Source organism: Apteryx rowi, unplaced genomic scaffold (genome assembly GCF_003343035.1).
Source record: "Apteryx rowi isolate R43461 unplaced genomic scaffold, aptRow1 scaffold_642, whole genome shotgun sequence".
NCBI classification, from domain to species: Eukaryota; Metazoa; Chordata; class Aves; order Apterygiformes; family Apterygidae; genus Apteryx; species Apteryx rowi.
The window spans coordinates 9,882-37,179 of record NW_020450919.1 but is presented as its reverse complement, the minus strand read 5'-3'; the positions used below and the strand labels follow the sequence as shown (position 1 = coordinate 37,179).

The following is a 27,298-nucleotide window of genomic DNA, read 5'->3' as shown; positions in this document are numbered from 1 at the left end:
TATGTTTGTTATTGGACCCACTGGAGACCAATGTTCTTATCTTCGCACTTACCCTGTGGAAGAAGTAGCAGCAACTCTACAAAGGCTGTACTACCTACTCACAGATTAGATAAACAGTAGAGGAATGTAATAAGAAGAATGAAATCTCCATCGAGGAGCATCAATAGTCTATGACTGAGTTTTTAAAACCACTGTCGCTGGAGAAAGCTTTGATGTTTCTCATGCAGGTTACTTTTACCAGCTGTTCCTATTAAATTCAATCAAAGAGACAACTTTTAGCTAGGAACTGCAAATTTAGTGGGAAAGTTGGGCAGAGATCCTTCCACATTCAAGATGGTTTCATTATCATTCAGACTATTGTAATCTGCAGTAATTAATCATTTAAATTCTAAATTTCAATGTTATTATCCACCCCTACTTTCATATTAATTGCAATTCGAAGGATGTTTTAAACATTAGGCTGTATGTGAGAGCAGCACAGCAATAATATTTAGGGCAGTATGAATTTACTTTGTACTTAAATTCCTAAATAACCAATTTAAACATTTTTTCTCTTTATTTTCTTAATGTATTTTGAGTAAACATCTGTACTAAGTAATAATCATTTTCTAGATGTCAAAGAAGTTTTTCAGGCATTCACATATACCATGGCTTTCATGCTGAAAACATGCTGAAACTGAATAGTGTATTAATTTTAAAATAAAGTTGACAGATTTAAGCTCTTGGATTTCTTGAAAACTACAGGAAGATAACCCTTCTCCAAACACAATTCTCTCTTTCTTGTTTTTATTTAGAAACATATTATATATATTTTCCTACTTTCCATTTAAAACTACTTTTGGTATAGAGAATGACTTCAAGCTTCAAGAATCAGTTAAGGATGAAATAAAATATGTATAATGATCAATGACGGAGGTTGGATGGAAACAAAGAAAAGAAGAGAAGAAACTGGCTTCTGAGATAGTCAGCTAAAAATGTATTAAGACGTTTCCAGTTTTGAGGTACAGATCAAGTCATGTTACAAGAATGACAGAAAAGGGCAGTATAGGATTCTAACAGTCTATTTGTTTTCCCACCTATGCATTTCAAATGTGATTGTATTTATGCTATCTCAGAATTTTCAAAAGTTATATGAAGTCACCAGCTGGAGTTGGAGAGCTAATTCTGCCATCTTTCAAGGCAACTCTTCTTTGGAAACCTTGTCCCCACAGCTAATACTTCTCTCTCTCTCCTGTTATCCTCTGCATATCAGTTTCAGTTCTTTTCCTTCTTCCCAGCACCACTTATTGATTGAATTGTTCTGGGAAATGAATCAATGAGATTTGTATTCATTCTTGTCTCTGTGGAAGACAGTCTGGAAGCAGTGAGGGGGCTTGTTGCTTTATTGACTGTCTTCTGTTTCTGGAGACCTAATGCTTGCTGTAGTCTGACATCCTGGCTGCCCTGGGTACATGCAGCTGCTGACTGAGGTCCTGATTGCACAGAGAGGACTCCCTGAGATAGCATGCAGGGTCCAGCAGGCTGAATGCTGTCAGTAGGAGACCCAGAAGCCTCCTGGATGCTTCCTTTGTCACTCTCTCTGTAAATAACCATCTGGCTTGTGCATGTCCTACACCACCATGGGGATAGTTTAACCTTGTGAGCCAGCAAGGAAGCCCATTTCTGCTTCAGAATGGCTTGGAACAAAGCTACCTAAGTGACCTGACCATGGCATTTACAGGCATGCAAAAAAAACAGAATGTAACTGGATCCCAAAACAAAGATGCACTTCTGAAGCAGCGATGCATTGTGTACAAAGAGAATATTTGCAGTGAGAAACTCAGAGGGCACAGCAGATCAGTCAAGCTGTGCGTCACAGCATAACTACCACAGTACCACTCAGACACAGAGATATTACCTTCCCTTGAGGAAACTGTATTCTCCATTCACCTAACATTTTCTACTTTTAACGTAGATGGAGAAATAGCAGTTTGCCTCTAACAAAACAGAATATTCAAATGATTTTTTTTCAAATGAAAAGAAACATTCAATAATAAAAACAGAAACCTCCCCTGCTTTCAGTAACTGGAAAGCAACCCAGCCTTTCTCCATCATCTTCTCTAGCTACCTCCCAGTTCTAAAGCAGTCCCAAACCTAAACAAAAAACCTCAACATTTCTTCCTGTAAAGACTGACCCAGAGTATTCTCTCATCCACTCAGCAGCAGGTAATGACATGAATCTTTTATATCATTGACCGTGATTGGAAATGACAAGTGCCAGTGATTCTTGGCTTTAAAGGCGCTGTTCTCATTACAGAAATGGTAACTGTTTCTGTGCTTACAAGCCGTTATGCTTTCACATGTGTTTAACATTGTGCCAGAGCTTTTATGGACATTTTCAGAAACACTAATGGCATAAGTCCACTCTAATGAGGATGACTAATTGTAGGTCATAGCCCCCAACATTGCTGTGCTAAAACATTTCCTGATAGTGCTGCTCTTTGAATGCCAAGAAATAAGCTAATCATTATAGTGTGGTCCCAAAGTTTGACCACCATAAGACAAATCTTTGTCAGCTCTGGATCACTACTGCCTTACTAAGTAAGGTCTAGTAAACTAATTTTTATCCAGACAGGAAATAGCAAACCACGGGGAAAACTAAGCAAAGACTATGCCTGCAATTTCTATGGGTGAACTGCAGTGGTGGGCTTGACTGGTGTTTGATTACGAAGTCAGAAGCATCTTTTTCCATCACTGAGGACAACAGCTAATAGGTTTACCAGTGTGACATCCTACTCTGGCAAGTGTAAGATGGATCTATTAAGAGACAAATGTTACTGTATAGTTTTTTAAAAAATGGTATCTAAGCTCTTCTATCTTCTTCAGCAATGCTATTCATTTATATTCCAAGCGCATCAGAAAGAGCAATCATACATCATGTGCATCATATGAAGTCTGTGTCCTTACAATACCTTCTTTCACATCCCACTTTACAAAATTGTAGGACAGAGATGTTGGGTGTCGTAAGACTAAATAATAATCAAATTCCATCAACTTACATGAGATAATCCCAGAGGCTACAAATACATGACAGCTCCATGACTAACATCCCCAAGAGACCACCTTTATTCTGGAAATGGCTTTCATCTAAATTCTGAGCCCTATTTTTTATACAATTGCATAGTTTCCTATAACTGGCTACACTTACAGAGTTCACAGAACATCTTTGGAAAAAAAATGTTTTTGAAAGTCACTTTCCACTAATATTTTGAGCAATGATGTTAGAGGAAGAGATTTCCAAAGCAATTAATCCATTTAAAAATAATAAGTTAATAAAAATTTACATCCAGAAAGTACATTTTATGTGTTACATTAACTCAGTCAGATCACAACAACAAGTGGCCTCTTTGCCTAAACATTTTTATAATACTGAGTATTTGCACTTAAATTCTTGTCAGCAATTCAAAGAAATGGGGTTTCTTTTTTCAAAGTATGCAGTATATGCTTTGGGAGTAACAAAAACATCAGACCTGTATGCAATGCTCAGAAGCACTTTGCAATAACAGAAGCTAGATATTTTGGCTAAGCAATTGATTTGATAGTATTTACTTGCCTCTGATGCCATGAGTTATTAAAGAGTATTAAGAATTACAGTAGTCCAATATACTGAACATGCTTCGGAAGTGCTTCAAAGCTGCCTCTGAGTTTGTCTTTTTTTAATCAACCAAATGAACAGAAGTAAATGCTGAATCATTTAATGAAAACTCAATCACCCATGTATAAGCAAAATTTGGGGATATTAATATCATCAGATATCTAGGATACTTCTTTTCCACAACAGATTGTACACCAAATTTATCTTGATAATTTAACATTAAAAAATGAAAATGCTTTAGCGCTTACAACAGGTACCTGCTATATATTACGCAATAGCTGCAGGTTTTTAACAGAACGTATAACAGAGAAACAATGATATGAATGAAAAATTAAAGGAACAAAATACAAAAACTACAAAAGATGAATACCAACAGTTGAAAACTATAAGAATAAAAATGAGCATGTGGGAAGCCAATCCTGTACTTTATAAAACAGTTTCAAATGACTATCATGAGCAAGAAAAAGGATTCAAACTGTGGTCTTTCACAGAGTCATAGGTCTTAAGACGAAAAGGACTCAGTGTGACCATCCAGTCTGATCTTCCCAAGAGTATGTAGTTCTTCCTGTACCAAATAAAAACTCTTTATGGATCTGCAAGCATATCTTTTAAAAATTGTATTAACTACTGATAAAGAGTCTTCGACTAGTGCAGAATCTCTTGTTTCTAGCAGTAACTTCCCTCACTGGTAGAATTTTGTAGTTCATTTCCCGGGTAAATATGTCTTGTGGGTCTTCAAGTCCTAGCCTGCAGAGCCTTGTATCATAAATATACATTCTTTCCAAGTAGGTAATAGGGATGATTTTTACCCTCATTCTACCTTCTGAATAGAAAATGCTTGACTATGGAAGAGATGTGAGGGACTCAAAGCTGTGGAGACGCCACTGCTTGGTATTTTAAGTTTTGGACCAATTCTTTGATCTGTCACTTCTATCATTTGCTACCATCTATCATTTAGGAATGGTATAAGCAAATCACTGGGTGTAGGAAGCATATCCAAATTCTGAGACTGGAGACTTCACAGAACATACAACAGAGAAGGGGTGAAGAAGGTAAAAGCATGAGAGAAATATATTTGCATATGGGTGTCTCAGTTTCAAGCCATACAGTGTGATCAGTTTGGTAAGGACCTTCCCACTGAACCAGACAGTTTGCTTTTTAAAGATTCTTTATAAACACCAAAATATGCTTGCCCGGAGTCCAGTTATTTCTCACTAATTGCAGAACCAACTGGATCATTTTTTCGAGGCTTGATCCAAATCTTCTTGACTCAGGCAAGCATTAGTTAGGTATCTAATTGGTAGTTAGTGACTTTGGTAGACTTTAGATTTGGTACTTAGAGCATAATTCCTCATTGATTAACAGCTTACGCACTGTTTAGCCCTGTGCAGGATTGGCTCCCTCATCTTACAGTTTCTGAAATGTCAGAACTAGAAATCTTTATTACTAACCCAATTTTAATCTATATAAAGCAGCTAAAGTAAAACACAAGGCAGGATATTGCATGTATAGTAATAGGACATATTTTCGGGTGGTTTCATTTTGACAGTAAAAATCAATTCAGTCAATTTCTAACAAAATTTGCTGACAATAATGTAAGGCTTGTGAAGGTTGATATGGTTACCCATACTATAAAATATTTCATTTTCATGTGTTTATTGTTAATTGTTTAGGTGGAGACAAATTGTTTACACACATGCAGTACTATAAACTATACTTGCTGAAAGGCTGAAATCCAAAATCTTGATGCTCTTTCCTAAACTTCAAAGATTGCAGAACATCAGCAGAGTGAACTAAGCCCTGTAATTGCACATACTGTCCCTTAGTGAAGAAGAAACTTGAATTAGAATTCAGCAGCCATTATCAGTAATCATTTTCATCCAGATGTATATTAGGATGTCTCCCAACAGCATCATTGGATATCACATTGGCATTTCAATCTGTTCAAAAACAGTGAGGAATAGCCCAGGGATTCTAGTATATTGAAATCAGTCTGGTTATCAGCTAAAGATCTTACTCATATGCCTGTTGCAAAGGACCAGTAAGCATTTAAATCATTACTAAAGTATTAAAGATTATATCAAAGCTAGAATAACCATACAAAAAAGTTATCAGGCTATTATTCCAAGACCTTAAACACAGATTTAATTTTAAGATTGAGAGCACAGTTTTTAAATTTACCTGAAATCTGAGCATGGTAAAGCTAAGCATACACAGATGCAGTTTTCTGGAGATGTGCCAGAGGCTGTTCAGACCAGTTTGGTAGACCTACTAGTTAAAATAAATGCCTGTTTTCCTGAACTCACAATTAGAAACTGTGTCCAGTATGCTCTGCTCCCTGGTACTACTTCTCCTCTCTCAGGAAACACATTGCTCATGCTCAAGTTGGTGAGAAGCTCCAACTCCTCTTTGTTCTCCTAGTCATTCAGACCTAGACTTCCCTGTCCAACAAATATGAACACCATGAAAACATTTGGGAAAAGAGTCACGAGAGATCTCTGGCTCCATTAAATAGACAGTGCGAAGCTTCTGTCTCTGAAGGAGGTGTCTAGCTTCTGCTTTGTCCTTTAGATCCCCCACTCATCGTACCTACTCTACAGACGGCAGTCCAGCCCATGCTGAATACCAGGGATAACTCAGAATGTTTTGGGTATCTCAGCAGAACAAGGTATGGGAAAATTTCTATATAAATAGCGTAATAGCTAAAAAGACAACACAAACCAAAAAAACCCAAATGAAAACAAAAACCAAACCCCTCAATTTTTGTCTAAAATTTCCAAATGGGAAAGATGAGTTTGGTTTTCTAGGCTAACAAAGGTAGTGTTTGGAGACTGGTGGATTTCCTGATGGTAGCCTGTCCTCCATTCTGTGGGTGACTTACACAGGCCTCCTTTCCTTGCTTGCAACAAGAAACAAATCATTTCTGTTTCATAACTTTCCTTGCTTGTGTTTCTTGAGTCTTGCTAGCAACCAACAGCAACACAGATATATCCACCAGGAGACCCTAAGCCTGGGGCAGCCAGCAAAGAACATCTTAGACTTTAAACTCTTTTAGCCTCTCACTTTTCTTTCACAAGATTCCTAACTCATGAAAATCTGCTAACAAGAGCAGGGATAGGTGGACGCTTTGAAGGACAAAGTATTTTGCTAACAGGAAAATGTTAATTGTTCTTGTTAAGCAGTGACTCTTTGTGATGTACTATTTAATTAATAAACCTAATTTACATTCATATAGTGAGCCATGAGGGTGACAGTATGTTCCCAGAAGATTTTTTAGTAATTAAATTTTATAGCTTCCTAAGCATCTTATTCTCTATGCTGAAAGGAAAATATTGACAACATTTTTCTTCTTTCAGACGCACTGATAAACAGGATGCTCTGCCACAAACTACAAAGGAGAAATGGAAATATCACGTTAACACTTTTGGAACATATTACTTACTGTGGTGGCACAGTGGATGTCTTTCCATACATTGGCTTCCCTGGAGAGATCTGAGACTTCAAAAAGGTTATCAAGAATAACTTCCCCAATCATGTCATGTCTAGAAAATCTGTCAAAATCATAAACACTGAAATGCAATTTCCTGTTGCTGAGTTGATCATAGGCTACAGGAAACTGAAAGGTTTCATCAAAGACAGGATTTAATGTCTTTCTGTGAACTCGTGTCTGAAACTTCTTTTTCCTATCTGGAAGCAGGTAAATCTTAACGTAGGGGTCGGATGTTCCTGTGAAGTCTTTAGCAGGTAGATCTAAGGCTTTGACAATTGTGACAACAAGGAGTTCATTTTCATAATTATACCGGAGAGTAAAATTAAGTTTTCCACAGGTTTTCACATCTTCTTGTTGCCCATCAGAATCCACAGACTTCTGTTTGTAGAGTTCTGGCTTTATTCTCCCAATGCTGGTTGTTGTCTCTCCCCTTTGTAAAACTGGATCTGTCCCCATGTTAAAATCAACACTGGACACTTGCATCTGCCTTGGTAAATGCCTCCTGAAAGAATTGTGCCTGCACACACACATACATACACACACACACACACACACACACAAAATGAGCCATGGTTATCTCCAGGAAAAGATCTGGGTGTTACTAAATAGAAAATACAAGAAGTCTAAATTAATAAAGGTTCATCTATTAAAAATAATTTTAAAACAATCTCCTCCAAAAGTTTTTCAAGTTTTAAAACATCCTTGAGAGGAAATGGTCATTCAAAATTGACCTTCTTGGTCTGAGACACACCAGTGTCCTGGCAATATATATATTTATAATCTTGTTTTCAGGCTCTGCAGCTAAAACTGAATTCAGGTTCTTTCATGCAGCAAGTGACAGCTCCAACATTGCTTGCTCCCACAGTGCTAGGGTATGAATAAAGTGTAGTCATGCAGAAAAAAAATCACCTATAGCATTGTCATCAATACATCCTGTTGTTTGAAGGCATTCCTTGTTTTTTTTTTATTTTTCCAATTAAATATCTACCACACTTAACACTGCTTACCGTGAAAGGACTGAAAAGGCCATGAAAAGCTATGCCTGGAGTTTTCAGCATAGTGCTTTGCCAGTATAGGCCACCATCCTACTACATTTTATATATTTGTATGCAGTCTTTGCTACACTGAGGTACAAGTTGCCTTCTCCAATAATATTGTGAATATTTTATCCTGGCTGTAATACATTTCAAAGTTTTGGTCAACATTTTTCTGATAGCTTTTTTTTTTTCTGTTCTCAAACACTTCTGTGTAGTGTATTAGAAAATGGATTTGTGTACTCCTACCAAGATGCATTATGTTTAAATCCTTGTAATTGTTCAACTTCTTCATCAATGACCTGGATGAAGGCACAGAGTGCACCCTCAGCAAGTTTGCTGACGATACAAAACTGGGAGGAGTGGCTGATACGCCAGAGGGCTGTGCTGCCATTCAGAGAGACTTGGACAGGCTGGAGAGGTGGGCAGAGAGGAACCTCATGAAGTTCAACAAAGGCAAGTGCAGGGTCCTGCACCTGGGGAGGAATAACCCCATGCACCAGTACAGGCTGGGGGTTGACCTGCTGGAAAGCAGCTCTGCGGAGAAGGACCTGGGAGTGCTGGTGGACACCAAGTTAAGCATGAGGCAGCAATGTGCCCTTGTGACCAAGAAGGCCAATGGGATCCTGGGCTGCATCAGGAAGAGTGTTGCCAGCAGGTCGAGGGAGGTGATCCTCCCCCTCTACTCAGCCCTGCTGAGGCCACATCTGGAGTACTGCGTCCAGTTCTGGGCTCCCCAGTACAAGAGGGATGTGGCACTGCTGGAGCAAGTCCAGCGAAGGGCTACAAAGATGATTAGGGGACTGGAGCATCTCTCATATGAGGAAAGGCTGAGAGAGCTGGGCCTGTTTAGCCTAGAGAAGAGAAGACCAAGAGGAGATCTTATTAACATGTACAAGTATCTGAAGGGAGGGTGTCAAGAGGATGGAGCCAGACTCTTTTCAGTGGTGCCAAGCGACAGGACGCGAGGCAACGGGCACAAACTGAAACACAGACAGTTCCATCTGAACATGAGGAAAAACTTCTTCACTGTGAGGGTGACAGAGCACTGGAACAGGCTGCCCAGAGAGGTAGTGGAGTCTCCTTCTCTGGAGATATTCAAAACGTGCCTGGACGCGATCCTGTGCAGTGTGCTCTAGGTGACCCTGCTTGAGCAGGGGGGTTGGACTAGATGATCTCCAGAGGTCCCTTCCAACCTCAACCACTCTGTGATTCTGTGATTCTGTGTAATTCTGGATACCATGTAGCACATGCAGAGTATTTATGGGCTTGACTCATGAACATCAATGGAAATTTTTGCTTTTCCTATTAAGAGTGAAATCAAACCTGTGGTGTGCCATACAGCCTTACAGTAGTAAAAGAAAGTTGGTCAAAATTCTTCACAGAATTAATCATCAGCATACGCCATTATGACCACACTGTTCAGTTCATTTTTTGGGCATATTCACACTTCCATGGTGTTTCACTGCTTCTACAATCTGTCCTGGAAAAAACTCACTACCTCCTCCTGCAGGTATACTTAGTTGCCATTAAAAATGCTATAACTGTCAGAATTTCCTCTGCTTTTTGAAATCAACTGCTTATTAATGTCAAACACAGCCTTGCCTTATTGCTTGGTTTCCCTGTGGTGCTGTGTTCTGAAAACAAGAGGTGACACAGCTGTGTTTCTTTCTTTAAACCAGAAATGCAAATTGTCCATTTGAAAGCTACCAGGGCCCATTTCATAGACACTATTTGTATTTTTGCTGTAAGTGAAGTGGTTGCCAAAGACATGAAGCACAGAACTACTGCAGTTTAGCTGAGCGGAGATGCAAGAGGGTAATCTGCAGCCACCAATAATAGACAAGAACATTTCCCCTTTTGGCTATTTCAGTGTTAGATGTAGGGAACAGTCCTACTGTAACACAAAAAGAGGGGATGGAGGACTTCATAGTCTAGATTTGAAGTCGCTTCAGAAAATCCAGGTGTTTTGATCTCCAGTTTAAATGAATAACACACCTCTCATAACACATTCTACTTTTTTTCCACAGACAGACCACTTCAAAGATTTTTCTACCCTCAAATGTTAAGACTCCTCAAATTCATAGCATACAATGTCCACCGAACAATGTCCAATGGAGCGAGGAGCTAAAAGGCCCAAGCTAGTCAGAAAAAGTAAGTATAATCATGTCAGCGGGGAATTTGAGGGTTGTTATTCTGCCTTTGCCCTCTGGAAAGTTCAGCCTAGTAGGTTTTCTCAGAGGGCCAAACACAAGGAAGGAACTGGACTCCGCCCAAAGTGTACTGGCAATAAAAGTCTGGGCATCCAGCAATTCATGCACTAACTCTCTAGTATCTCTGCCTCAAAATAAAGTCCACAAAGACCTGTGTTACGGCTACTTTTAATCTGTGCTAATGAGATTAATCTGTGCAGGTAGGTCTTCCTGAGTGCTCCTCACACCTGCAGCTGTAGTACAGATATGTCCAGATAACCATGTTCAAACCCTGCCATGGACAGGCAGTAGATAAAACTGCCTATGCAAGGGAAACAGTGAAAGTGGCTGTGTGACATTTTCCAGTGTTTGAATTAAGCTGGATATAAAAAACCCTATTTTTGCTTGTATTCTCTTGCATATATGATGACCTGAGTTAACACCTGTAAAAATAATAGGTAAAAACCTGAATCTGTGATTTCTAAGTTACCAACCTCCTTTCAAAATTTCAGATCTCATATATGTAAGATCCTCTAGTGAGGCTAGTCATTGTTGTGACGTGTCACTGAGTAAAACAATGCAGCTGTAAGATTATTCAAAGTGGGAACCAGCAGTGCTTTTGCTGTACTGAGCCAATACCTTAATTACATAGCGCCTAGAATCTGTTCTGAGTCACAGCATTTTGCCAAGATAGCTAATTGGTCTGTTAATTATTAAGATGCTTCATTGTTGTCATGGCAACATATTTATCTTCCTTTGTTCTGAAATAAAAAACAAATTAATGACTGTTGTAATGAAGTACAAGGATGACAGGCAACCAGGTTGTGAAGATGCTGCAAAGCTACTAGTGTGTGCAAATCCAGGTACTTTGACCACTATTGGCTCTCAGGTAGTACTCATATAATAGACATGTCTTCCTTTACTCAGAAGAAATAAACTCAGAGGCATAGTAAATCTGTATGTAAATCCTCAGTATAAAATTGTACTTGTAGAGGAATAATGATAATATGAAGCTGATTCCTAACTCAGTACAATTGCCACAAGTAAGACAGAAGAGAAGGATAGGATGGTGATTTCTGCTACGATTTGAGGTTTATGAGGGATGGCTCTGTTCTAGTTCTCCTGGATGACATGAGACTAATCTTTACAACCAGAGCCAGGAATGGATACCGACACTTAAGTGGTATTTAGACAGAACAGAGACTGCTGCCTCTCCTGCAAGCACCTAAATTCAACAGACCTGTTTGTTTTTTTCAACCTTAACATTCCCAAGCACCTCACTTTTGCCTTTGTGCCTCTTGGAAGCTGACTTAGTTTTTGCTGAGCTGAATGACAAGCTGCTCTCCCACATAATGCTGAATAGCTCAGAACATGTCCTTTGAAATTACAGATGAACATTGGAATGAAGGAATATCACAGAAGCAATAATTTATATTATAGAATACCCTCCTGAAGTATTGGGAAGAGTGGTTCTCTTTCACACGGAACTAAAGTGTAGTTTATTGTACAGCACTGATGCAGGAATGCTTCACCTATTGTAGTTTACTGGTTAATTGGGATTAAGGACTGAAAAAAAAAATTTTTTTTTAATAGGCAGGGATTTTTTAATATTACTGGGAACCATGAAAATGATATAGTTCTAATTAAGCAAAAATACATCATTTCCCTGTACTAACATGTCTCTGTTAAATGTGCAGTCTAGAAAAAGTGATCAGAAACATTTTATTATTGCTCTGAATGGCTTTTTAAACTTTGTACTTCAATTATAATGAGTTAATATGATTCCATTTCTTTTATTAAGAGTTGGTGGCTGCAAGAAGACAAAAAATGGCATTTGACTTTCACACAGCAGTCTGGCAAGGTAGGCAGAAATTATGAGTAGCTATTGGAGAATTGGTTACAACTCTCTTCTCTGCACAAGCTCAGGTGAGACTAGTATAGAGGAGACCTTAACACAACCCAGACAACAAACATTTCTCTTAGATCCCTTGTCAACTGAGTACAGTTAGGAGATAGTGTATTCCAGTCACTCAGGACTCTGAAGTACAATGAAGTAGTTTTGCACTGAAGGTGGTATAAGGGAAAGCTATGCTACTTCCATGCCTGGTAAAGGCTCCCCTTTCTTTAAAGGTTCCCAAGGAAGGATACTGTGGCAGTTTTTAGTAATTTTGTGATTCAACGATCTGTGATACAAACAAAAAGTTGGTCCAAGTGTCCAGCCTTCATCTCATACATGAAATTCATACATTAATACATAATTAATATGGGCTGTGGGAAGTTAAGGACTCAGTAAGCAGGCAGCTTTGTGAAATAAGCAGAGGTATAGAAAAAATGCATTTGTAAACACAGAAAGGTGCATTTCTGTGTAGTAAAAACGGTTTGTAACAACGGTGCAGAGTTTTTCAGCAAACTCTAAAAGAAGATGATGTCTCCAAACACCCTACTATTAATTGGCTAAGGTGGGATGACTACTCAAGGGGAAGGAAAGAAAAAAGCTCCCTTACAAAGTTACCAACCAACCCGTGCAGAAAAAATAGGATTGATATCAGGTTTTTATTTCATAAAACTGTCCTTAGCTTGCTTCAAGGATATTTTATGGGTTTAGGTCCCAGTCCAAATCACTCTAGAGGTCTGTGGGAATATTTTCCAGACTGAAACAACTCTGGACTATGTTCTTGGAACGTCTTTCTTTCTCTACAGTATCATAGAGAACATTTGAGTTAATTTGTCAACTAGCTATTTCTTCTGTCTGTTCAGGACATGGTGATCTGACTAGCTAAAGATTTACCTGTTGGCACATGATGGATAAAACTTTTTCTATTAATATCCAGTTGGATAATATCCCATTAAAAAATATCTTTGTCATGCTAAATTGTATCAGTTTTGGTACCTCTATATCCAGTATGACAATTACAATTTCAGAGTTGTCTTCCCAGTGTTTTGAAAAAGTTCCTCAGAATGGCTTGGATACTGTACTCCCTCTCTTAGCAGATGGATACAGTAGTTGGAGCCAGGCACAGCCAGGGCATTGTAGCATAAAGCCATCTGTACAGCCTCAAAATTCAGGAGATCATTCAGCTGCTAGATCTTCATTGGCTGGAGCGCTCTAATTTTTGGTAGCCTCCTGTGGTTGCCTGTGGGCTGTTCCACATGTTGGAATAGCTGGAAAAAAGCACTTCAGCACTTGCCATCTCAAAGAATGTACTGTGCTGGCAAAATGCTGTTTTAGCAACTCACAGAAGACCAGCAAAATATGTGTCCACTGAATACAAAGAATGTGTCTTTTCCAATATTGTGGCTCCAACGCTTATTGTAATGCAACTTTTTTGCTTTAGTAGCATGTGTTCATTTAGCAAATAGTCTATTGAGTGAAAGCTACTTCCTATATTGCATTTGTATTCTTATTTATGTCATTATGCAATACCACAGGTGACTCCCCCTTTAAACTTCATTTTCCTATTTTGTGTTTACAAAGCATTCTTTTTTTTTTTTACGATGTAGGATCTGACCTTTGTATTTCATTGTTTGTTTCTCATGCATTAAATCTGATGATACTGTGTGTGGAAAAGAAAAAAAAAACCCTACTGATACTATAGATCACTGCACATCTCTTTTTCACTGCATATCAACATAATCCAGTACCTAAGACAAAATAAAAGTTTGTCTCCTCCACTTTAATATTAAAGAAATCACTTCAGCCATACTATATGCTTGTCATTTATTTAAAAATCTGTATAAAATCTGTAGTGCTTTAAGATGACTCCATAAGGATCTATATTTTTAGACTTAGGATTTTAATTCCTTTAAAGGTATTTAATTTAATTCCTTAATTTAATTTAATTCCTTAATTCCTTTATAAGTGGCAAACTGTGTCTTAAAGAAACGTGCCATCAACAATCAATCTGTCATTTATTTAATGAAGAGGGAAATTTTTATCTGCAAAAGCAACTGTTATATCAATAAAAATATTTCCCTGAAAAGCCAGACTCTACAGACTTGCAGTACTTTAAAAAATAACCCTGGTATAGCTTTTCCTGTACATAAAACTTAAAATGGAAATGCTTGACGTAGTAACATATGTATTGAAAAAGTAGCTGAAGATATAGATTTAATGTTTGTACGTTCAAAAAATGATGTAACTGAAGGTGCACCTTATTTTTCAGAATATTTTGTTCACAGAACACTGAGGCTTTGGCTTAACATGACTGCTGTTTTATCCACAACTTATAAGAACTCAGTGAATATTCTAGGATCTGGGAAATTCTTGAGCAGAATGTTCTGGCTTTTACCTATTTCCAGGAAACATGCCATAAATTTGAGTGTCCCTTACCTTGATGATGATGTAGGCTCAGTGATCTGCCTCTGCATGCGTGCATGTTTGATTAGATGTTCTTTCAGTGCATTCTGGACCTCTGCTGGTATATCAGGTGAAGTGTGGCTAATTTTCAATGCAGCTTCAAGTACCTTTGTTGAAGGTTTCCCATTTTCTTTAACTTCTTTTTTCTCACAGGTCTCAAAAACCTCCGTAGGAGCACTGGAGTTGCTTTGAGGGATATTACTGGCATTAGAAGTGAGAGGTTTGCTTCTCCAGCAGGGCCAACACAACTTCCAAAAGACAAAAAGTGAGACTACCAGCAAGGCGAGCCCACAGAAGCTGACGACTACTGCTAACAGACTCACTGAGATGTCTGCAAGGAATTAGAAAGAGGAGACCATCATGACAGACAAATATGGAGAGGGAAAAAAAAATGACACAGGTAAGGAGACGGAAGAATTTTAATTATCCTTTGTAGAGTTTTAAAGTTCTATTTAATGTTTCTCCTTTTTGATATCCAAGCCTATACCTTTAGAACATTATCATTCTCTAATATTTACCTTACAAATATTCCATTCGTTATTGCTGAAGCTAGGGATCAATAGCTGTACCACTAGCCACACATAATCAGTCAGGCTTCTCAAAAAGGAAGAGACTACTCAAATGGTCCAAAATACACCTAGCCATTGTTATCAAAGGATGTTGGCTCAGGAACATATCTTACCCAAAAATTAAATCAAAGACAACATTTTCTGTAAGTGCACATAAAGACAGATCAGTTCTAAACGTCCAGACTGATACACATTTTTCTTCAGGACTTTCCAAACTTTCAACTCTGTGTGCTAGCTGCTTCAGAAACATGTTAAAACCTGAAGTTTAATGGGCATAAACAGGGACAGGATATAATCTGTCATAACCAAGAAGTTACAGTTATCTGGGGTTAAATCTTAAATGCTGCTAGATCAAGCCAGCATGTATATGTTGGTATCTAAAATTCCGCTTTGAAATTGAAGCTAGCCTCAGAGTACACTGTAGAACACTGAGTTTTACAGAGACCATACCATACACATTAGTTACCCCTGCTGCCCTGTATTTGACTTTTTCTGCCACAGTAGGTTAACATATCCAATAGTACTGCCAAAGTAAGGAAAACAAATTTCATATCAACCGGAGTTTGTGAACAGACTCATATTTTAGGAGATGGTGGATCATCAGAAGTGCCAGTTAGAGCTGTAATTAGGAGTTTTCTTATATGTGACATGTTTCAGTTTCATTTTTCCAGTATCATATAATATCATAAAATATAAATAAAAAAACTCTTTCCTTTTGAAAAGAGCCTTTTCTATATTCAAAAAATATTCAGTAAATCCTGTTTAAATGTCCCTCAAGCAATGGCTGTTGCTGCTTGTTACAACAAGGCTTGACAGTTTTACAGCTAATATTTTGCATCCATAGCTCGAGGCTACAGGCTACTAAATTGAACCAGTGGAAAAATGCACCAAGCAGTTTGAGCATATTTTCTTCTAAAGGATCACAGGAAGAAAAGTAGTCCTCTAGGCATGTATTGGCTCCATGAAGTAGTATGTAGCTCATAGGTCACTTAGATTAAGATTTTTTATATTAATGTATAAATACCAGATACATCTCTCAGTAACAAATACTGAGCTCAGCAAAAGAAAACAGAAATTGTTTACAGTCTTGAGATTTGAAAGGCTCAGTTCTGCTCAACTTTACTTCACACATGTCCTGGCAGCATCAGAGGAAATGACAGAGGATGTGCTTCTTGATTTAAAGAGGTCAGCACAAACTGCTGCCCTGCCTTGATCAGAACTATGCCTTCTTGAACATTTCCTGACAGTGCTGACAAAGGTGTCACCCTTTTCTGTCCGTAGATAAATGTCAAAATGTAGCCCCTGGAATATGCATGTTAGCTTAATGAGAAACTCATATGTCAACTTCTGATTTAAGATGCTTCCATAATATAAATTAATGCATAATTATAGCTAATAATAATGTAACATAAGAAGCAAACAATACTTTTGCATATGATTTTTCCAGAGAATTTATCCTCAGGAGAGGTTATTAGGTTATTTGTTTTGATCTACTGTTTTCTCTGATACCTTTACTGAGCTCAGTAGTTTTTATTTTGCTTGCGCATATCCTGCAGCGGAGTGTCCGATCTTGACATCAAGACATGAAGAGATGCTGAGTTTACAGCTTGTTTCAATTGTAATCACTTTGTTGCAAAATTTGTGTTGCTAATTTGCATTTTGTAGTTCTAATTTACAGTCACTGCTTCTTTTATGTCGTTGTATGAAAGATTAAGTAACCGGTTAGTACTCAAAACATATGCCTATGCAAGATAGAAATAAACTAAATGGTGCAAGGAAACAAACCCAGTCACTGAAACTCAATTGCCTATAGTAGTTCATGGAATAGTTTTAACCTGGGACAGTTCACACTCTCCCAACCAACCTCTGGGCATGATTCAGGAATTAGGGTAGGCCAACAATCATTTTTAATAGGCAGTTTGTATGTGGCCCTTCTCTTTTGGTAGATGACAGAGTTTAATGGCGTGGATGCAGGCTGTTACATGTGAGTTGGCCTCAATGCCAGAGAATGGTCATATGCAAATCTAATTTATGAATACAGAGGTAGATAATATTTCTACCCCAGTGAATTTTTTTTTTCATTCTCAAAACATAACACAAACTCTTCAAAATGTTCATGAACATCTCTCTCTCTCTCAAAAAAAAAATTTTTTTTTTTGAGTCATTTGCAATATTTTCAGCTCAGTTTAGAGACACTTGGCATAAATAGGTTACACCTTGAGATGAAGACTTTTAGAATGGAAAGTTATAATTTTTCATTTAGAATATCTTGAAACAGGATGTTTCAATAACTTTGAAGCAGTTGGAAACATTTCAAAACCAGAAATGTGAAAACTGACCCCTTGCAGCAGAGTTTCAGCTTTGTTCTTCAGCTGAAGAACATTCCATCAAAGCATTTCTAACCAATCCTATTTTAAGCTTCTCACTGCAAGACATTTTTTCCAGCCTTCAAATAACTTGGTGTCTCTTTTAAACACCTACTCCAATTTTTCAACCTTCACTTTTTTCCCCCCTATATTTCCATTAAACTATTTCAAATTCTAAATCAGTCCCCCAAATCTTTACAGAAAATGTGTATTTTATAGCTCAAAAGAACTTCATCGAACATCTGAACTCTCAAGAGCAAAAAAAAATCTAAGAGCTAATTTTAGAAATGGTTTTCCAACTTATAGTTTCCATACCTGGTATTTTACCAATGAATTCAAGAGCCTCACATATTGTACTTTTTCATACAAAATACCTGAACAAAAATATGAAGTACTATAATTGCCAAGAATTTGACTAAAAATTAGTTCATTATAAAAGAAAATTAATTTCATTACATCGTATGCGATCATTGCTATAGAGCAATCAGCGTGTCACATAAATCGACATAAAAACTAGAGTGTATTGTTTTGTTTCTTCACTTCTGATAGTTGCTCAATTGAACAAGTATTAGGAGAATTTTGCTACTGTGTGAAGACTGAAGTCATCTGTGGAACAGCAGACAAACAGAGCTTCCCTAACCCTTTATGTGTTAGACTGGTATGTCTCTTATATTGCCCTTTTTATAGGGAGTTTTGTTTAAGATGACAAAACATTAAAAGACAGTACTACAGACCAGGAGTTTCTTCACATCCCCATCAAGGAAACTTGGGAAGGAAAATGAGTACTGAAGGATGGATGTATCATCAGAAAGAGGTTGCATTCTATATATGTCAGAATTATTTAAAGATGTAAAACTGGTGACAAATTCAAAGACTGCTTAAGTTTTTAGATGCAGGTGGAGATGCTTTCATTCTGCTGGGACACCATTAAATGCCAGAAGTCTAAACAATGTTCTCACTGGTCTTTATGGAGGAAGAGAAAAAACATTTTGAACTACATCTTGTCTTCAATGCTACATGTTCACACAGAATAGGACATCTTTTCTGAATACTTATCTGGGCATGGAGCATTATCCTTGCCATTCTTGTTTACAAGCCAGGTAAACTTATGAACATGGAGAAAATCCTGTCTTTTACACACCTCCTTCTGATCAATGGGAAATATTCCCATGACTTCAATAGAGTTAACAGTTCGCTTATGGTGATTTTTCATTACATACCTCTATCCATAATGTCATCTTCATAGTCTTGACAAGATTTCATGACAGGAAGTGTCCTGTTTACTCGTGGTTTTCCACTTAAAACTGCTCTTTCAAGATGCTGAAATTTCGGGCCATTTTATATTTCTCATTTGAGAAAGTCATGTCTATTTTGGGAGTGCTTGAACTATATTTCCTTCAAAATCTCTCTGCATTTTTTATAAATCTCCTGAGAAACACTTCCACCTTGACATTTAATGTTTCACATTAGGCAAGTAATGTGGAAACATGGGCATTTTTTTCTGGATGCCTGGGAATGCTTTGAGCAATGGTTTATGTACCATGGCTTCCAACCACTTGTGCTTGAAACTTGCCTCAACCAAGTTCTGCACACAAATCCATTCACAGACATGCATGCTGGCAGACTTCCATTTTTTATCAAATTAAGTTCTTTTACATTTTAGTGAGTGCCCTGACGGCATATACCCCTTGATGCTTAGCCTGGAAGAAAAGATACTCCATGAACCCATGAGCTCGCATGGAGAGAGACCAGGGAGTACTGTGATGCCATTGCCCACGTGTATAAGCGGCAGGCAGAACAAGGCAGGGGTGGTCCACCATAACTATGTCAAATCACAAGGTTGGGTCCCTCTCGCAAGTCAGACCACATGCCAGAGGATATGCAGAGGCGCTTACAGTAACATAGCTCCTGCCAGAGGTTAAAGGGATGGGGATGAGTCTGCAAGACAAGACTGTACCCCAGGCTCATACTCCACGACTCCTGCAGAGCACAGCAGTATTGCACCAGCTTTAGATGCACTTGCTGCAATTGCCCTCGGCTGGCAGAAGACAAGCTGTGTCTGACAGGCCTGTGAAGTACTGCACTGAGAACGTGCTCTTGCCAGCAAAGCGACTGGGGGAGGAGGAACTCATGGAAAAAAGGGATTACAGTCTCTTTTGGTCCCCTCTTGGTATATACTGGATCTTGGTTACTCTTAATATTTAAAGAACACTGTCTCTCACTTTTTTTAAATCCATTCTTTTTACTTTTAATTTCTTTCTCTTGCTAACCATCCATAAGCAACTCCACCCTCTCCTTGGGGTCTGTTCTGAATGGAACTGACTTCTGGAACATCAGGAGTCAGCTCATTCAGGTAACTTAATATGCCTTTGGTTTTCCAGAGGTGTTCTGGGGGGAGGGAGGAGTCTTTATCAATGTCTGGGTCCAATAAATCTCCTTCATCCCCATGTATATGAACTGGTTGGTCCAACCCAGCATTTCTGCTGTTCAGTTTTCCTTGGGGAAATCAGAAGAACATCAAAAGTTGTTGGTGCTCATTTTTACCTGGCATTAGCAGATCTTCCACACTTACCTCCATTTCATCCAGATCGCTACAGACCGGGGACATAATGCTTCAGCATGCTTCAGAAAGTGACAGGTATAGTGTCTTGTATTTTCTCCCCTAAGCTGAACCTTGAAACATTGACTTACCTTTCAAACTGCAAAAATAGCTTTTCATTTAAAAGTCTAGATATGACCTCCTCTGCTGTTCTCATGAAAAAACATACTTTGAAGGTCTTCCTCAATTTTTTTGACTCTAGCCCTGTTATGAATGTGTTCCCTCCTATGCTGTTAATTCAGGCTGATGATGTAGGAATTTACTCAAAACAGCTATCACCATCTACTGGCTGGTTTATTGCTTCTTAAAGCTAACAGGGCTTTAAGGTATCATGTTTTTTGACAGTAAAGGAGGTCAAAAGGAGTCATGTATCACTATGATTTATTGCATCCTTACAGCGCATAAAATTATTAATCTCTTGTCAAAATTGTTTTATCTAAGTTATTGTATTTATTAATGCATGTAAGCATCTACACTTACCCAACCACAAATGAAACACCCTTTTTGCCATTTCAGACTCCAAATATGGGCCTTTAGATGGTGTCACATAGCAAGTATTTCCAGATATTGGAATGCAGGTATTTCTTAAAAGCTTATTAGCCTTTTCCTGGCCTGTATTACGTTCTGTTTTCCAGAAATCAGAAGCAACCTGCCACAACAGCTGTGTAATTATGAGCCTCAGTACTTCATTAGCATGCTGCATGTAATTAGAAAAGATGGTTGTCACTTTGCCTGACTGGGTCATCATGTTTTGCCTGCAGTGTAGGGAGCAAAATTTGTTGCACTGAATGCTGGCCTCTCCTCTCTATCACACAAAATGTAGATTATTTGTCTCTACTTCCAAGGCTTTTTCTGGCCTCTCTACTTTCCTACTTGTTAACTCTCATTTAATCTCAATGGGAGATAAACTCCCATCTCTGCTCAGCCCATGTCTGCCACCCCCTTGACTTCTATTACCCCAAAACCCAGCTTTGGGCTTGGTCCCTTGCTGTTCTCACATTTGTGAGGATGTTTCTGTAAACATCTGCAAGAATACCTCATCAACCTCTTTCAGGCAAGAAAATGAAATGAAAACACATCTTAGGCCCATAGGACAGCCATTAATCTTGAACGTGCCATAGCTATAACAAGGTTCACACAGCTCAAGTGTCATTTTTGAACTGTCCTGGTTACATTTATTCAAGCCCAGCATTATATAACAATAATCTCATACATATGATGAGACCCAGCAAAACACTGTGTCTCTTTATCTTCATCATCACAGATTTGACCTCCAGCTGTGTAACCATTTTGGTATTTTTTGTCTGTATTTCTTCGAAAAATGTATAAGGAGGAAGCAGGAAGATTCTTTCGCATAACTCCCACTTTTCCTGTGTATCACTGCTCTCTATGTTGAGTACTTCTGCATTGTTTTGACTGCCTTCACTTTTACTGTAAATAAACCTGATCTCTGTGTATGTTTAGCCCTCTGTTCAACCTTTATGCTGCTGAATTAGATGCACTTTTGTTTTTCACAGCTGTTAACACTGATTTTGGAAAGCATAGTTTTCAGTAACCCTGCACTCCCCCCCTGCCCCCAACCATATTTCTCTCTGGTAATATCTGCTCTTAACAGGTTATGAGTTATAGCATAAATAATTTGATCTGTCTGTTACCTGTTCAAATGTTTATTATTTAATTTTATCACATTTCTCTATAACAGAATGTTCAATTGTTACACACAACAGTTACTTTCTTATGAAGAAAAATGTGCCTTTCTTGTGCAACATTCCTACATTGATCACAGTATTCTTCACACCCATTCAAGCCATTTGTAGTCACCTTCATGCTTGCTTTGGCACAGTTGAGAGGAACTTGATAACACACTACTGGGTAAATCTGTTCCTCTCCTCCAAATGGATCCAGGCAGAGACTGGACTGTTATCCAGTTAAGCCAGGAGAAGGCTGGCTGTAAGTACACTTACAGTTTATACTAAATATATATGAGTGCATATGTATGTTTAAAGGAAATGGGGCTGAATGAGAATCATCAGCTGCCATAAGCAGGTTGAGAGCTGGCAGGGAAGCAGCTGATGGTTGACAGAGGACTCACGGTGGCTACCGCGGGGGACCCATGACTTTGCTCTTCTTGGAAGAGTGAGACTGCATGACAGGATGGCCATGTCTAGGGTGCTCCACTGAGTTCTTATTACTTTTATACTCCCATAGTAAACTGTCAATCAGGGGGAGGGTTAGAAGCTTAGTTGGTTAAGCTTTTATGGTAGTAAAATAATTGAGTGTAGAATATTTAGGCAAATAACGAACAATCCGGTAGAGGCAGATATTCTCTGCATGGTCAACTTAAAAATTTATTGTCTGACAAGCAAGAGTCAACATCACTCTGCAGACCATTGGCTAAAACATGCCCTCCTGAAATGATAACCACTGGGTTCCCGGCTCAGTTCTAGATGCTGGTACCCCATGAGAACTGTTAATGGGACTCTGTTCTGCAGGATCGGCAGGCCAAAAAATAAAGACAACGACAGCAGCAGATGCCCACCATTTGCAGAGGACATGCAATAGCAACGAATTTTAAACACGTGTCCGTAAAGCAGGATTTACCTCCTTTCACCACACTTTATGCAACTGCCTTAACTTATAGAAATGCTCCCAGATAGAACTTTGATGTACACAGCTTCTTTGAAAATCAGGAGGGATACTTAACTGGCAAAAGTGAATTGGAGTTCTTTATCAACCAGGCAACCAGAGTATAAATACAGGTATAGCCAAGCTGCACATGTGAAATTTAGACATTTCTAGCAAATACTTTTTTTGGATTAAAGACCAATTTTGGTAGGCACAATCCTGCACCTCTAGCTCCCATTTATTTTCCAGCTGAATTCTTCCCATTATTTGACAAACACCGTAATCATTTTGCTCAAATCTATTGGAAGTAAAGGAGGTGTCTATAAGAAAAATCAGTTGCACATCTAATTCTGCATTTTGCCAAAAACATTACACTCTTTAGAGGAAGCTCACGGAGTCATCTAACTATATAAAGATACCATAAATGTAAATAGCTTCCTAATCTTTTCTCTTGAACATTCCTCTGAGACATGAGAATTAATAGTCCTTGTAATTACCAGGGCAGAAAATATAACAGCAGATGTTGTATCTTCACTAATTGTCTAATGCTCTTGGAAATTTAGAAAATTATTTCTCTCAATAAAATTCTTTGCTGTGAGTTCCATAGATTAATTACCCATTACATTAAATATGGTTACCCCTTCTTGACCCAAGCGGTGAGCAGTAAATGAAGGTTCTAAGGTTTTGTTGTTGTCACTGGGAGGGGAAAAAAAAAAAAAAAGAACTATTGAAGAATCAGGGATTTCACTGATGCAATCCTGTTTGTCGACAAAGAATGCCCAAACTCTTTTTTCTCTGAGAATAAGAGGAATTGAACATGAGGAGGTTATTTCCTTATTCCTTATCCTAAGCCTTGTTTTGGTTACCAGTATACCTGAATAGCTCTCCTTCCTGCTTTGTTGTTTTATTTTGCTGTGTTCCATTTCCCCAAAGCCATACCCTCCATTTTTGTTCTGTATGTGTCTCTGGCTTCCTGTTCTTTGTCTGTGTTTGATTCTATTATGCTTCTTTCTCATGCCTAGACACCTATACAACCACAAAATCAGTGCCCAGCCCCTGCACTTGCCAATGAAACTTGGGACGAAGTTAATATTGTCTCATACTTTGCTTTTAGCCTAGGATTTGGGTGGTGAATGATTTTGCTCAACTAGCTGGTTCCTCTGAGAAGCTCAGCTGCTCTTTACACTCTGGCCAAAAGGCAATCAACACACCTACAACATAACCATATCACATCAGTTTTACTTGTCTATGTCAACATTCTTGATTTCCAGTGCATGTTTCTATTTGTGTATTAAACAGAAGTGGTCTGCTTTCCTTTTTACTATCCACTCTTTTACTTTCTGAAATGTAACTTCTATTATTCTCTCCTTTCCAAATGTGGATGTCTTAGTCTTTTAACCTTCTTTGCTCCAATGGAATCTCACTAGTGATTCTTACTTATGCTATCTTTGTGTCACTTTTAGGTATCTGCTTTTTCAGTTGGGGAAACCAGAATGAAGACAGCATTCAAAGAGAGAATACTCTGTCAGTATATAGACAGCTCTTACTTTCTCTTTTCTCACCTCTTTTTTGTGTTGTTTCCCAGCATTGGATTTTCACTGAATGTTTACTATATGTTGTTATATTATAGAATACTAATCATCTATTATACTTTAATAACCCTCTCATGGGCTTTTCTTTATCCTCTCCACATCATCAGTAAGTCCTCCTAAAAACTCAAAAATCTTACTTGTACTATGCTAGTTTCTTCTCCACACACTTCAGGGCTTGTTGCAGGTGCTGATTCCCAACATGCTGCTATAGCTGCACAGAGCCCAAGACAGAGAATAACTGAAATGGTTTCATGATGTGTATCACCCAGCTTGGGCATGCGATGGGAAAGGGCTCCCTGCACACCACTGTTTGGAAACATAGCAAAATTGACAGGGGTACTTAACCATTGCTCCTTTCTTCCCTCAAAGAGTAGGAAGGATCGCAGCTGCATGACCCCCGAAGTGTGCATAATTTACTCAGCCACACAAGGATATGGCTATCTGATATGGACTTTCACATCAAATGCTACTATCTTTGTATCAGGCACAGATGTTTCAGGAAAAAACAAATATTTATGGCTTCATTCACAGAATGAAGATAGAGAACATTTAACATTTCCACCTTTAATGAACTGGAGCTATGGATGTTCAACACTGTGGATAATATTAACTTTATTCATAGAGATGAATAGGAACTCTCCACGCATTTGAAGAGTAGAAGAGAGACATCTCCATAGTTATCTGTTCACCTTTCAATAACCACATTTCTCTCAACCTAAACACTGTAATTACAGCCTACACTTCATAAAATTTATGTGAGTGTACACACGAGTGATATGTAAACTTGGATGGAGAAGATATTTATATTAAAATACTGTCAAGTATCAACACTGACTGACTGTTTGTTCCTTCTCTGTAGTCAGAAAGTATTTAAATATGCCTACTAGCAGTGTTATTAATTAGTGAGACAATGTTTAATTTAATGTGAGTGTAAATACAGTTGACACCCATCATCTAATAATGGTTTCCTTTAGAGGAGGAAAAAGTGAGGTTTAGGGACTTAGCTGAGATGTGGGACCAGTGTTTCAAGCTCCTGGTCTGCCAAATATCAACTTTTTGTAATCCAACAATTTCAGATTAAGGATTTCAAATGTAAAACTCCAGCAACACCGTTGATTTTGAAGAAATGTACAAAAAGAAGCTCTTGTTACTATATGCAATGCAGTATCAAGGCAAGCATTTAAGACTCAAATTTTCTAAACAGCAAACCTTGCTTTACCTTATGGGACATTTTGTATCCTTCACATCCCACCTGTTTATATGAAAATATTCGCTTAAACACCTAATACTGACCCTCTGTGCAGTAATCTCTAAATGCCAGACAGACAAACCAATCTTTTCAGAGCCCCGTTTTTTTCCAGGCTCCGTAAAGTAATTTTATTTTAATGCAGCCTCCTACGATTTGGACGATGATGATTAATGCAGTGTGTGACTAGGCTGCGCTCGGTAAATTGCACGTACAAACAGCGACAACCGCGATCTGGGCTGGTGGAAGAGCCACGTTACCACCCCACCCCACAGCCCCCCCGGCACCCCGGCGCTGCTGCCCCAGCGGCGGGGCCGGGGCCGGGTCGGACCGGCCCCCCTAGCGCCGCCGCGGCCGGGGCGCGCCTGCCTTTGCCGGCTGAAAACTCCGCGCTGCCTCCAAACGTCTTAACCCAGACAAAAGCCCTGGGAGACGCGCGCAGGTACCGAAGTTGGAAAGAAGATCGCTCCGCTCTCAGGAAGGTTGGCGGCAACAGTTTTCTGTTCTGAGATAATACAAATATTCCCGATTTTGCAGTAAAATCTGTCAGCATTATAATAATAAGAAGAAGAAGAAGAAAAAGAAGACAAAAATAGTAACAGCTGCCGCGGTAGCAAAAACGCGGCTGGGGCACATACTCAGGACCTGTTGCTTCCCACGACTTGGTATTAATTTTTTTTTTTTTAATTTGAACGGTACGTTTGTTATTTGCTGGCCACGACACAAGCTGTCTATTTCCGTTTATACACCGACAGAACAGGTTACCAATTACTTCAGACAGAAATTAAGCACAGAACTTGGACTAATTTTCAAACCCCGTCCTAAAAAATAAGTACTGTGCGAAACCACGGGTCTAGACAGTACCGTGCAGAACAACGCAAAAGAGCAGAGCCGATTCTAAAAGACACAGACAGCACGGAAATCTGCGGGCAAAGACAACACCGTTAGGAGTCAAAATCCTGGCTTCGACTCCGATAACGTTTCTGGTTTCAGAGCATTTAAATTAACCCGCCAGTTCTCTCCGGATGGGTCCTGGAGCGGGTCGCACCGGAGGGTCGGCACTGCCTAGCAGAAAGCCGCCCTGCGCTCCCGAGGGGCTGACGGAGATGGGGGATATTAAACACCTCAGCGCCCGCTCAGGAAGCGCCTCGGGCTCTGCCGAGTTTCATCGCCTCAGCAGCGAGTCACGGGCGGGAGGGCTCTGCCCCCAGGTGCGCCCCGACCCCCAGCCTGCCCCGTGGGGACGCCTGCCCCGGGGAGAGCGGAGGAGAGGGGGCCCCGTCTCCGGCTGTGCGGCGGCCCGTCGGGGCGGGTTTCTCGCCCCTCTAACCCCTCTCCGCTCCCCGTGCCGGCGCCCGGCCCCGCATCCCCGGCCGCTCCGCCGCCGCCGCGCCCCTACCTGTGCCGCCGATGCCCTGGCGGGCGGTCTCCAGAGGGAAGATGCCGGCGCACTTCTCCCGCTCCACCTGCCCGCCGAGGCACAGCTCGGAGATGATCTGCAGCGCCTTGTGGCACAGGCTGCCCACGCCGTCCTCCGCCGGCAAACTCATCTTCGCCGCCGGCCTCCCGCGGCCGCTACGCCATGGCCGGCGCG

General features: G+C 39.4%; 1 protein-coding gene across 1 annotated transcript in view; it reads right to left on the bottom strand.

Annotated features, from left to right (window-relative positions):
- Positions 1-27,254, bottom strand: part of SYT10 (synaptotagmin 10) — a 36,507-nt gene extending 9,253 nt beyond the window's left edge. Inside the window, exons 1-3 of the mRNA XM_026084489.1 lie at positions 27,104-27,254; positions 14,681-15,038; positions 7,077-7,641 (exon numbers count right to left, since the gene is read on the bottom strand). Coding sequence (XP_025940274.1) covers positions 7,077-7,641; positions 14,681-15,038; positions 27,104-27,254 — 1,074 coding nt within the window. The remainder of the gene's footprint in view (positions 1-7,076; positions 7,642-14,680; positions 15,039-27,103) is intronic.
- Positions 27,255-27,298: the final 44 nt, after the last annotated feature.